This window comes from Nomia melanderi, chromosome 8, assembly GCF_051020985.1.
Source record: "Nomia melanderi isolate GNS246 chromosome 8, iyNomMela1, whole genome shotgun sequence".
In the NCBI taxonomy this organism is placed as follows: domain Eukaryota; kingdom Metazoa; phylum Arthropoda; class Insecta; order Hymenoptera; family Halictidae; genus Nomia; species Nomia melanderi.
Genome location: NC_135006.1, coordinates 3,778,064 through 3,791,851, shown reverse-complemented (window position 1 = coordinate 3,791,851; position 13,788 = coordinate 3,778,064). Strand labels below are relative to the sequence as shown.

The following is a 13,788-nucleotide window of genomic DNA, read 5'->3' as shown; positions in this document are numbered from 1 at the left end:
TTAGCATTTAGTTAGCATTTAGCAGTTTAATTTAGGAAACTGTCCGTCGGATTTCTGTTTCGACGTAGAAAGTTTGACCTGTTTTAATAACATTATTTTTTTGTTGAAATGTGAATTTTGTGATATTGGAGATTATAAAGAAATTCGTGTTTCGCGAGTTTCTCTTCGAAGGTCAGATATTTTTAAATTCGAATGTACGGCCATATTCCCTGTAATTCTGCCTACAAAATAAATCCTGTTTCAGGATGGAGTCTTTAAAATTAACGTCGTAATGAGTTGTTAAAGACCCGTTAATCCCGCCGGTGGAAATTACTTTTATTCTAGCGTCGAAGTGTTCAATCGAATTAAACTGTCCACAGTTGATGAGAAATCTTCTTGATGAAGATTCAGAAAAATGAATGGAAATATTTCATGCGAAATTATGAATATCCGTGATTCTGGAAAAAGTCCCGTCTTGCTGTTTCTTTCGACGCAATTATATATCCAACACTCTTCCTACGTATTTTTTGAAGACGTTTTACAATTTGATGTTTCATGAAAATAATCTCCGTCCCTAACTTTGAAGATTACCTTCATCCCTTCGTTACAAACAATGATCAGTAATAACAACATATTCAAATATTAATGAAAAAGATATTTCCACTGAAGTTCCATAAAAATTTAAAAGAAAGTTAGTGTTTTGTAAAATCGGTCAGTGTTAACCCATTACCGAAAAATCACGATAAAAACGTCTGATTAACAAGGATTTTGAAATGAATATAAAGTGCCACAAAAAATATGTAGATACCATACCAGACATGATTAGAATTCAACTACTCAAGTTAAGCCTCATTCCCCAAACCTGCAAAAAAGATTCCCAACGCTGATTCAATTAAAAGCTAAACATACTACCCTAAAATACTTGCCACGAAGATATAGGTACGTTCATAGTACATTAAACATGATTCGGAATAAACCATCTACTAAACAACGTATCAGTCCTCGTCCCCAAACTAAACCCGACAAAAATTTCTCAAAACCGTAACCCCAAAACTTGCGCAAAACTCCGGTAGCCAGTGGTCCTGGGTCCGCCGGCCAACGCGAGTCTCTTCTCTCCCCGCGGAGAAAGGCTGCCCGATAAATCTCACGGCGGCGTGACAAGCCACTCTCGATCTCCGAGTTTTATATATACGATATTGTAAACCGTCGCGTCGCCCCGAGCCGGCCACGATAAAAACCTAATAACGCAAAGTTTCTCGAAAACTTTTCGCCCGGGCAGCTTTGAATCGGACGGCCGCGGCCGGCTCCGCTCCGGGAATCGTAAAATCCGTAATGCTCGGAATAAAAACGTCAATCGATCACCGATTTTATATCCGCGCGTTGAAAATCGCACGGGGCAAGATGGGTCGCGGGCACGGCCGTCATTAAACCACGGAATAAAATTTGAGTTACGCCACATTCGGCGCGACTCGCTCGGTGCCGGGCGCAAAGAGCGCGACGATCAGCTTCCGTGAAGGGGGGGAAAAGGCCGACGGGTACGGGAGATACCCGGGGACGATATTAACCCGGCCATAAATCCCGACGGTGGCTTACCCGCCGCGAGAACTCCCTAATTCTCGAGTCGTTTCGGTAGCCAACGATTACTTAACGGCATAATTATTACGGAATCCGAAATTTTATGGGCGCCCTCTGCGGAATCCGTGGGTCCGCGCGCTACGCGTGGCGAAATTGTTATGGGCCCGATAATTGAAGTATTAGATTGGTATGCCTGATTATATACATTTAGAAAACGGTAATTATCGAACGGCGGTTATGGGCTTCGTTTCGAATCGAAATGTGTTGTTTATCGCTTATTGAACGCTTCCGTGGACGGTGAACTTAAACGCTGTGTTAGACGACCTCGGGGTGGAGGGGCTGGGGTCGATGTTATAATTAGACCAACGATGCTTGAGCGAGTTCTTGTGGGATAGCTCGGGGACATCGAATTCCGATGGAATCTTAGTTTCTTTGATAACGGTTTAAAAATTACAATGGAACTTTACTGAAATTCGTTAACCGGTACGGTAATAATTGTTTTTTGGAATATTTGTTTGTATTTTAATGTTCACTTTGATTATTCTAGCTCACAAGGCTCAAGATTGTAGAAATTGATAAAAATGTGAATCATCAAATAAAAATGTTACGAATAAAAACGTCTTCAAGGAATTTCTTATGAAATTGCTTTTTAATTGTTGAAGACACTTTCTAATAGGATTACATTTCGCGTAACGAAAGAAAAATACGTAAAACATCTTATTTAATTGTGTAATTTATTATTCAACACGTTCGATGACGGTAAAAAGATTTCTACCAGCGTCCGGATCAACGTGCCCATTTTCGAGGAATCTGTTATGCGTGTTTAGCTTCTGCAGGAGCTTAAGCTGTCCTGTCAATAATCTCGGAACACACAATCATTCTAATTAGCACGTTAGTTCCCTGCACACACGCGCGCGATCGAATTAATTCATACTGCTCGATAAACCACTGGTAATATCTAGAACACCCGCCGTAAAATACTATAAATTGAGTTGCTACCGCGACGTTGCAGCGTCTTCGGGAGGAAGTTCTACAGTTATAGATGATTACTCGTGACAAACGAATGAGCCTTGATTGCCCCGATATAATCGGCGTCGGACAATCCCGATATGGGGGTTTAAATTGAAGCTGTTTGACTCTCGTCAATTTTCGATGCGGTTTTCAGTCGTCCCAATCGAAAGCACCTGCCGGTCGTCCCTCTGCCACGGGGTCGTCTAGTTTTCTGTGGAAAAACCGTCCCGTAGAAATGAAAAAAATGGAAATTTATTGACGAATAAAAGTGTCGCCTCATGAGAGATCAAAAGAAGTTCATTAAAACGTTGGTCAATAAAACTCTTAAGCGTCGCGGACGCGAATTTCATTCCATCGATAAAGGCTGGATCGATCTTAGGATATTTCGAATTCCACGTTGTTCGAGTCAACATCAAATGAGACGCCGCCTTTACACCTCTATTTGATCTTCCTGCCAATAGATACATCATTCTAAATATTTCTTTCGTGCTTGTTGCTCGTTATTCGTATCACGTTCACGCTACATATTAACTAACCACTGTAAAATGTTCTGTAGGATAGGCCGAGGCGAATCGTGTTATTTTCTCTTTGACAGTAAAGAAATAGAAATACTTAAACATCAGTAATAAAAAGTGAAGAAGAATGTTTTAATCTTTCCATTGCAAATGAGAAACGATGAATGATATATGTACGGAGTGGATGCGGGTTCCGAGTACCCTCTGATCCGATTCGCTTCGTTCTCTCCTACTTTATTTTTCCAAACGCTCGATACGGTGTTTAGAATCTTTGAAAAATGGCAGAGGCAGTCGCCAACCGAAAGAAAAGAGGAGAAGATTAACGCTAAAATTACCGAGCAGTCAAATTGACCTTTTCAAAATTTCCTATAGGAATTCTAAGAGTGCAGGTATTGAGATTTTAATTGACTTATAATGCGGTTTGTGTATCAATAAATCAATTTCTTCAGTAATTTCTCCGACAAGCATCCGTTATTTTCTATAAGGAAATTGAGAAAGAAGAATTCAGGAATAGATTGATTCAATTCTTTTGATAATTCCAGTGTTCAATATCGAACTCCATAATTTTGTTGCGTCAAAGCAAAGTAACAATCTATGTACTATTTATGTAGTTTAATTTCAATTGGCTTATGATCCAGTATGCATATCATTAAATCCATTGCCTCAGTAATTTCCCCGAGAAGCACACGTTACCTTTTTAATAATTGAGAAACAATAATGCAGGAATGGATCGATGTTACTTATCTGGCAATCTTAGTGTTCGGAAAGAACGTCGGATAATTCGAGTGCGTGACAAATTGTTAAAAACTATAATTCGATGCATCGTGAAACAGCTGAAAATTAGTCGGAGACGATTTGAACGAGGAGCGCTGTTCCTTTTCTGCCAGTTTCCATCAACCGACATCCGCCGTCGGAACTGCAGATGATTACACATTTTCGTTTTCCAAAGGGACGCATGCAAGGATGTCAGCCGACTTCTTTTCTCGAGGACATCCGACTTGTCAGTAATTATTATAGGGAAGAAGACACCATCTGCCCCTGCATCCCACTCAAACCTGTGTGCGCACTATTAGCAGATTATTACTATTCCGATGGGTACCCATGTGTTTGGAAACGGACCGACGAACAAGAAGACACCTGCATTTTGCCAATACCATCAACCATTTTCTCTTAGCCGGTCTAATGATATAATTTAGCTAATGTCCGGCTGTAGTCTTGTAATAGAGTACCTTATTATGACTTCTTTGTTACAACGACGCGCTTCTTGTATTGGATTTCTCTTTTTCATGAACTTCTTTCAGTGAATCGTTTATCGTTTTGTTTTTATCTATAAGAAGTATTATGTTTTAATAATATGTATACGTGTCACTATTATTTTGAATTTACAGTGACTTGTCTTGAACTGGTTTCTTTTAAGCATTCGAAGATAAAATTACATACGCATCGATATAGTAAATTTCCCAAATTTTCCAAATTGTCTTAGAGGGAATCAATGTGATTTAAATGTCACTGAGTTTTATCTAAACATGGAGTCTTACTTCAAACGATCGTATCAATTAATTGGGGAGATATGTTTAAGCAAATAATATGGTATAAACAGTGATTGTAAAGTGATCGGTTGTGACTGTTGAAATAAATTTTGGAGATTTAGATTTTACACAGAAAATTAGTCTACTAACAAAGTAAAGAATGAAAGAAGTTTGCAGAAATCTAGAGCAAATACACATTGAATTGTTTATCGTTGCAGGTCAAGCGGGAGTTAATCAATTGGGTGGTGTCTTTGTTAACGGGAGGCCATTACCCGATTGCGTTCGACAGAGGATCGTGCAACTCGCTTTGGTCGGCGTCAGACCCTGCGATATCTCGCGGCAGCTTCTCGTTTCCCATGGCTGTGTCTCGAAAATCTTGACAAGATTCTACGAAACGGGAAGCATCCGGCCAGGGAGCATTGGAGGAAGCAAAACGAAGGTGAGTGTCGTACAACCTCTTAGAATAACGAAGCAATTAGCCTGGATTACAATTCGCCGAATGGATTAATGGATTAATTAAAGAATTACTTAATTAATGGAGCTGCGAAGATTAACTTTATGCTTTTCAAGAGTCATCAATATCAAACGATAATCTTCTTATACGACACGAATGGTTGTGTTTTAATAAACCAATATACTTAGGCACTTTTAAGGAGATCGTGAAGCAAATATCAAGGAAAGATATAACATCCCTGAAAGTTTATTAAAAGTATTTCAAATTTCAATTTAGAATTTCAAAATCTGTCTTTGTATATATTTCATGGTGTATATATTTCGGGTTGTATATATTTCGGGTTTTTCAATACAAAAGTGGATCCGATGAATGAAATTGATAGGTATATGCTTGATATTTGTTGTGCACTATATCAAAGAAACCATATATTATATTTTCTATATCTACACTGCATTGATACATTAATTTCGTTGACAAACATCTCGAATAGATTCCAATAACCGCTACGACAAAACTTCCTTCAAAACAAATGTAACTGAACTCACTGTCTCCCAGTATCTAACGCCTCCAACTCAATCTCAATAACAACTCGCAGCATGCCAAAGAGTAAACATCAATCTTACCTAAACAAAGTAAAAACCGTCCGATCAGTCCACGAAAAGCACAAACCAGCGATCAGCCGAAAACAGAAAGTTCCGCGAAACGCGAGACAGCGAAGGGTTGTTACCCTCTTCCCGCAATTAGGGATGCGGTCGCGGAAACAGCAAAAAAATGTAATAATCGTGGGGAAGATACGTGCGTTATGGGGCGGTGACACTAGCGAGAGTGAGAAAGAAAGGAGAGACGCGGGATAAGAGAAGGAGAGAGGGCCACAGAAAAGCAGGGCCTGAGAGAGGCCGTCGGGCCCGAAGTGCGGCGCGCTGATGTGATTTTAAGTAAGGGGCTGCGTGCGGGACCGACGGTGCGCGCAATTATCCAAACACCTTGCAGCGGTGGCGCATTTGCATAATTTCATGGGTTTGCACGGTTTTCTTGGTCCGTGGCTCATATGTCGCGGGAAATTATCCGGCGGCAGGGCGTCGATTCTCTGCGAAACGGCGACCCAGGGAGAAATCACGGGTACGATGGCCGATCGTAAAGGCGATCGTTCCGCCGAAAACGAGTCGAATTAGACGCACTTAACGGTCTTTAGGCGACCCCTTACGGGAAAAGTGAATTCCGCCGTGAACGCGTGACACGCGGCCTTAACGCGTTCTTCGATTTGAATTTTAAATTCTCTTGTACGCTCGCCGCAGCCACGTTTCATTGAATTCCTCCGCCTTCGCCTGATCCCCGCGGCCCCACCTCTTCCTCGCATGTAACGATCCACTGAGAAGATTGAATCGATCATTCAATTACGACCGAGCGGATCGATGACAGTGACAATGGAATGTGGTCGCGCAGGGTTTCGGCGCTTTTGACCGCTCCGAATAATCTTCCGGCAATTTTCGGCAGCCGCTGTCGGAAAACTTTGCACGCGAAACGTACGCGATCAAGAAAGATTTGAATTTGTTTGGTTGTACCGGATGCATTGTTTTGATTGGCTGATAGGCGGTATAGTTGTTAGGTGACCGTTAACGAGTAATCACTTCAAACGTGTTTCTTTTTCAATTAGTTCCGCCAAGATTCGAAGTGTTTATCGTATTTGAGACTGTAAACTGACAAATTTGAAAGTTCATAGTATTACTATGTGAAAGAATTGTTATCGAGAGCGAAACGGGGAACATTGATTTTAAATATCAAACAACGTACACGTCGTCATCGTCGCACTCTTCAACGACATAAACGAAATACTGTTTTATCCTTTGTCGAATAATGATCCAAACGTGTTCCTTATTAAATTAGTTCCATTAAGGTTTGAAATGTTTCTAAATTGATTATATTCAAGGCTATAAACGGATACAAATTAGAAATGTCATGATACGAATATACAAAACAATTATTACCGACAATGAAACGAGAAACATCTATTCCAAGTGTCAAATAACATTCACACCGTCATCATCGCACTCCTCAACGGCAAAAACGCAAAGCTCTTTTATTTTTTGCAATTTGCAACGACGCGTTGAATCTGCACACGTCCTCGAAGCAAATTCCCCGCTCGCAGAATCGCATCATCGCGCGTCCGTGCTCCGTTTTCCTCGCGCAGCGCCGAAGAAAATTGCAAGTTAACGAGTTTCGGCGCGTATCCAGGTTGTAGAGCGCGCGAGCGTTCAATAATCAACGGCCACGGGGTGGCTAGTTGCTGGATTATCCTGCGCTCGGCTGGATCTCGCGAAACGGCGTACGAATGCGCGGCCAACAAAGAGGATGGCATGTTGTATTACCGGCGTGACGTCACTAATGACAATATAATTGCACGCCACGCTCTTACAAGGAGGATTTCTTGCGGGCTGTAACACATACAAACGCGCCCGCTCGCACGATACTCCAGGTTTCGGCTTAATGAATTTATTTTAATAACGCGGCACGTCGGCGTGCGTCGACCTCCGGTGAATTGCAACCGGACTGCACTGTCTGTCTCTCTCACTCTCTCTCTATCTCTCCGTCCTTCGTTTTCCCTGACAGAAACCTGAAAAGCATATTTAAATTCTGACTGTGCGCGGAGACGATCACGAGCGCATGTAAACGATCGTCATCAGCGGCCATTATTGCGGGCGTGTTCGTTTTGTTCCAAGCGGTATGCCAAAATAGTCAAGCCTCTAGATAATGCGTTTCTGCAGGCTCTACTGGAACGGTGTTAGCTCGATTACTTACCTGCCACGCGGCGGGACCTGGATGGATTGATACTGCGGAGCTGTCCGCCATTTTTTCAAAGTTCCCGCGCGAATCGGGCAGGAATGGCGACGCGACGCGACGGTGATTTCAACGCCTGCGAAGAACGGTCTTTCGGATCTTTCAGCAATTAACGGTTCGAGCGATGTATTTATTATAGGAATGGCACGTTTGTTGGTGGGGAATTGAAATTTAATGTTCATGGCTAATTATTAGGTGGAATTTTGTTGGGGTTGGTGTGGGTTGGAGAAATACTGTACGGAGCAAACGTGAACACGGTGTAAAACTTTATTGCAGTTAGGGTATTATTCAGTATCTTTTTTGCGGTCCATAGAAAAGGTAGTAGATAACATTATATTTTATATTGTTTGGACATTTCAAAGAGGCTAAAACGATCGAGTTATTATGGTCACTACTTTGATAGACAGAATTTTAAATTAGTGAAGTGTTATAATAAAACTCCTGATGTTTGTGTCTTTATAGTTTGTTTAATAGAAAAATTTACAAATCATCTATCTACTTTATACTCTTTTCTTCAGTTTGATATTTAAGGTCACGTTCACCACACATTCGAATCGTTTTTTTACTTAGATCCAAATTTCAAGCGTAGACAAAAAATGTACCTAATTGTATAGGGAGCGTGGTTCAGGGTTCTTAATTGCACGGTGCTTTTAAATCGATCACCTTTCCCAGAATACTGCTTTTAGCTTTCTCTTCCGCTTCGGGTGACGGAAATATACCTCGAATTTTTGCCATCTAACATAAAGGAGGGGCAGTGTCCCATAAAATTATAGCTTCCTACCTTAATTATACTTCTGTGTAGACGGAATCGCTTCGTAGATCCGATCTCCACACCTAAAGGAGTTATAGTTGGTATGTCAGACCCGATGCGCGGCAGACATTCAAAAACATTGGTCTTCACTAAAATTTATTAAAACTATACTAAACATTTCACGAAAAAACATTTTAGAAAGAAATGTCTAAAAACATAACATTTCTGTAACAATTAGAAAAAGAAAGAAACTGATAATTAACACGTTGGCTTCCACGGTAGTCACCGATGATCGGAACTCGCAAATTACTTAAAAACAATTATAATTCGCAAGATAATTAATCGAATAAAATTGCTCAGTATCATAAATAATTAAATATCAGTGTAACGTAAGAATCGTGGTACCAAATAATTGATAATTGTTTCCTTTTATTTTTGCTATAAAAGAATAAGTTATACATAAAACTCTGAAGTTTTTCGTGGCAGTCGATGCGTCAACACTAGAATTGAGCGTCTAACACAGTTAATATGTATTCCTTATAAAAATTGTAAGAATAGATTTTTTTCGGTTTCTTCGTATATTGATTATAGTGTTGAAGTGAAGCTAATTATTTTTCAATTCATCGGACATTTAATGTTTGAAGATACCAATAGTCGCGAAACAAGAAAACTGAAATCCGTCATTCTGACGGGTGCCGTTGTTCCAGTGCTAACATAGAACAAAATATTTTTCTTTAATTTTCTCTGCAACTGCGTGGCAAGTTTCACGAACATCGATCACACAACTGTCCTAAAATTCATCGTTTACGAACTGCAGTTCCAGAACCAACGGACACGATTCAATTTCAAATAAATTACACCGCTGGCCACGTTATAATTACCCTGGCCATGGAAGCCGCTGGGATCATCAGCTAGAGGTGATTTCTCGGGAATCGTTTTATCGATCGGATTCACTTAGTACCCTGAATCGTTATCGCACACGGGAAGCGTCACGCCAGCGAAGAGATCGCGCCTCGTTATTTCCCAATCGGTCGGTTAATTCGCGAATTAATTGCCGAACTATCGTCGATCTACACGTGTTTCCCCATGTTGCGGCGCAACGTAACGTTTTCGAAGCGTGTCCCGGCACTTTCGTCGTTATCTCCGACGTCGGCAGTATATACTGCGGCCGCGCGCCGCGATACGCGACGGATAATGGACTCCCATCACGGCAGAGAGGAAATTGTCTCATGAAAAATGTACGCCCCGTCGAAATACCGATAATAAAGTGCAACGTCGAAGCCGCGAGAAAATCGCGCAATCTTCTTCCCTTTTGTCTTTTTCTGTGTTTGTTTAACTGGCCCTTTCACAGGTGCACCGGTCCGCCTCCTTTCTCCTTCTCTCTCTTGTTCTTCCTCTCTCCTTCTCTCTCTTTCTTTTCAGATGAGAGCTTCGATCCCAGCCATTCATGTATTTTGTAATTTCGCAATTTTCCTGGAACGTATTCGGTTCCTTCGAGACACCGTAGGTATTACTCGAATTATCGCGACGATTTACAGCGTTATAATGAGGTACGCGAAATTCGAAAGCGCACACGAAATTACACGCCTGTGTGTAGCGCGCACAAAAAATCGTGTGTTTTCTTTTTATTCTGAACGGTGCACGGTGGGTGTTTCTGTAAACATTGAAAGTTGAGTGGTTTTAAAATTCTCGAGTTTTCAGCGGCTGTTGAATACTGATGAGTATATTTCGATTATAATTATTTACGCCGTTTTATTGAAAATGTTATGAATTGTCGAATGTTTTTTTTAGTAAAAATTAAGTCTTACTGTTATTACTATTATTATATTCTTATGTTTATTATCGGTATTCACGCTCAAATTTTAATTCAAACTGACGATTGAATTTGAATTTGAGGATGAGCAAACGTGAGAACGAAAAGAGTCAAGAACGTACAATAGATTTGTTTCAATTGAGATTCGATGTATTTAGTATTTTGAGCAGTGTATAGTTAAACACTAAACTACACTACTTTCACACGTAGACAACCGCATGCATATCAAGAGAGTCTCATAAATATTCTCGCATGTAGACATTCTTTTCCCCGGCGATCCGTCGATCGGAAGCTTTCCTATTTATCTGGTAATTAAGATCTCCTATGAACACGATGGCGTATTGCGTTCGAGCCTCCCAACGCCTAAGTATTAATTTTTCGATGAATGATTTAGCAAGAGCCGATAATACGTCATGGAACGTCGAAAACAAACATCAACGATTCTTGCGTGAACATCTGCCATATTTGCGCGACAGACTTTACAATGCGCGAACGCGTGTTCGGGAGTGAATCAACGTTTTCATCTAATCAACAAAGCGCACCACAGAAGTAAACTAGAATCTCAATTAAATGAAGCTTCATAATATTCCTACCATCCTCTAAAAATAAACTATTTACCCCTTTGCATTCTGTAGTACTTAGAATGTCCTTCTACAAGAACTTATCAACTTCGAAAACCATAGTAGAAGAATCGTAGTTCTAGTATATTTTATCATACCCTACAAAACTATACAAAATACTATGAACCAACCTTTCATTTTAAAGTTCCACTTGTTCGGATTTAAAATCATAACCCATCAATTTCGTACACCATGGAGAAGTTGCAGTAGAAATCCATACATCGACATATACACGGTTTCTTTAAAAGGCAAATCAGAAGCGCTCGCATTGCCAACGATTTTCTCGTCAATGATACGTTTTAAAACGCAAAGTGCCCGTGCAGTTGTCAAAAGCGTTAACGAGGGACGAAACCAGTGAAGAAAACCGACAGTATAATTCCGTCGAAAATGGGCAATTTGAAGATCCCTTTGCAGAGGGTTCAATGAAAAGACGTTGGGACGCGTCCTCGTTCGAGTTATCATGAAGGACAGCCAGCAGCTCGTAGGTACGGGCAACCCTTCGTTGGCAATTACCGGTCAACCTGTTCGATAGTTTACGTTATCTAACGTTTAGCGCCAGACGTCTGTCCGCCTCGACCAATTTCCTTTTGTGGTGTTCGGCCCTGGCACGCACACGAAAGACACACCTCGGTTGTGCCTATCCCTCGCGGGGACCAGAGGGTGCAACGAGACCGACCGGGCATTGGGACACGTATACACAACGCTGGTTGTCGGGGGTAATTGTGGAAATGACGACGGAAGTGTCAGATTAGAATCTGAGATGCTCCCGGGAGCACGCGATGTTTGTCCTAACCCCTGAGACTATTAGGCGGACGAGCCAAGCTACCCCCTTAAACGCCTGTCCACCCAGTGGTGCTCCCGTATCGGTGCCATTCAATGGACACCGGCCCATTCTTGCGAACCTGTCAACCTGGCTGATTTACTAGAACACCTCGATTGATCGGGGGATCGAGTAGTCGGTTGGTTACCCTGGTACGATGCTTGCGAAACTGTGGCGCTTTAACACATTCGAAACCACGATGAAATTTAAAATACCCTTTCTGTCGACAGTGTCTTCCTTGCAATTGTTTCACGTGATACGTTATTCGTATAATTTTTACACATTTAAAACATAGTAAATACACGAAAGAAAGCTTTACATAAATGTCACATATACGTGATATTTTGATGTAGCCAAAGTGACGATAGGGTATACCATACGGTAACTATATGTTAATATGATCATAGCAACGGTAATCAACAGCGTCACACATATGTTATCTTCTGAATTCAAATGAAATATTATTCTTCTGTTATCAATAATTATACTTTAGAGAAAACGTAGACGTAGAATATGCGTAGAGTTTTTTCTTTATTCAATAAATTATTAATGGCAAAGTAGTTATATCGATTGTAGTTGAGAAGTAGATAATAAGGCAAGGTGTTAGAGTTCCCATGAAATTTACCCACCGGCCAGGTTATAAATGAAGAAATCTCTCGGCAGATATCTGAACAAGAAAATTGCACGCAGAAAATCAGACCCCCCGTGACACTATCGTTCTCCCCGGGCCCGTGGCCCAGTGAAATCGGCGATCTCGAAAATCTGTACGCCGAATAACATTTCCATCGTGTTAGCATAAAATTATCCGGGGTCCCGCGTTCATTAGCAAGTCAAATGAACGTGGCACGGATTGAGCACCACTGACACGGGGCCCCCGGTCCCAAGCGAACGGAACTCACGGGGCAGATGAGCCCTCTGGTAAACCGGGGCTAAACTGTAATAAAGCGCGGACGCGCGTAAAGGGGGCCATACGCGTTACCATTTATCGCGCCGACGTACGTTGCACGTTTTCGTTTAAACGTATCGGCACTTTATATACAGTCTCGGCCTTCGAAACGTCACACCTATAATTTTCGTTAAATAAAATTCACACGACTATGTCACAGATACAAAACAATACTGCAACAGAGTAACTATTACTTTCCCTTTTTGAACATTTGTGAAAATTATAGACGCAGTGGGTTGAAGATTTTCGTGATTAATTATGAAACACAGGTAAACGAGTTAAACGATAAATATTTCTTAGTGAAAAAAAGGAACAAAAAGAAATGAGTAACTTTTTGATTAGATAATATAAAAATTGATATAAGGTTAAGTAAAAATGCAAAATGTGAAATCAAATTTTAAAACTGATTGCATGATTGAGCGTAGTGTGTTTAGTGTTAACGCCACCTGAAATTATAAAATTATATATTATAAATAATGCAATCATAAAAGTATATTACTTTTCTTATAGAAATAGACTCAAAGCAAGTGTATATTTATGTTTACCTGTGACAGTTTTAATATTTTGTCAGATTATGAAGTAGTAAAACGATGTACATTACAATGTGCACCGAGTCTGAGGGGGTTGTAATGAAGTACGACAGGTCGCGTCGTTTAACCGTTACGATTCGTCATAACAGCTCGTCGTGCGATAAATCGTAACGTGCCATGCACGTACAGGCCCTTTCAACCGCCTACCTTTGGGACCTACTCGTTATCTGATCCAACGTGCTCCACCTGTGAACGACATATGGCCTCTGCCGTTTGTCCTTTTCGACAACAGTGTGACTACTTTTGCGTTAATTTGTCGGTGAGATAACGCGAACCCGCCGCACGCCACGAAAAATGTCCGAGTTAATAATTAGCAACCGTCATAATAGTCCAACCGCTTCCGCGAGGAT

At 41.0% G+C, this 13,788-nt stretch overlaps 1 protein-coding gene across 2 annotated transcripts in view; it reads left to right on the top strand.

The window, feature by feature from the left end:
• Poxn (paired box pox-neuro) overlaps positions 1–13,788 on the top strand; it is a 39,337-nt gene that overhangs the window by 18,016 nt on the left and 7,533 nt on the right. For both annotated transcript variants that reach the window (XM_076369866.1, XM_031975642.2), the window contains exon 3: positions 4,828–5,048. In XM_076369866.1, coding sequence (XP_076225981.1) covers positions 4,828–5,048 — 221 coding nt within the window. The remainder of the gene's footprint in view (positions 1–4,827; positions 5,049–13,788) is intronic.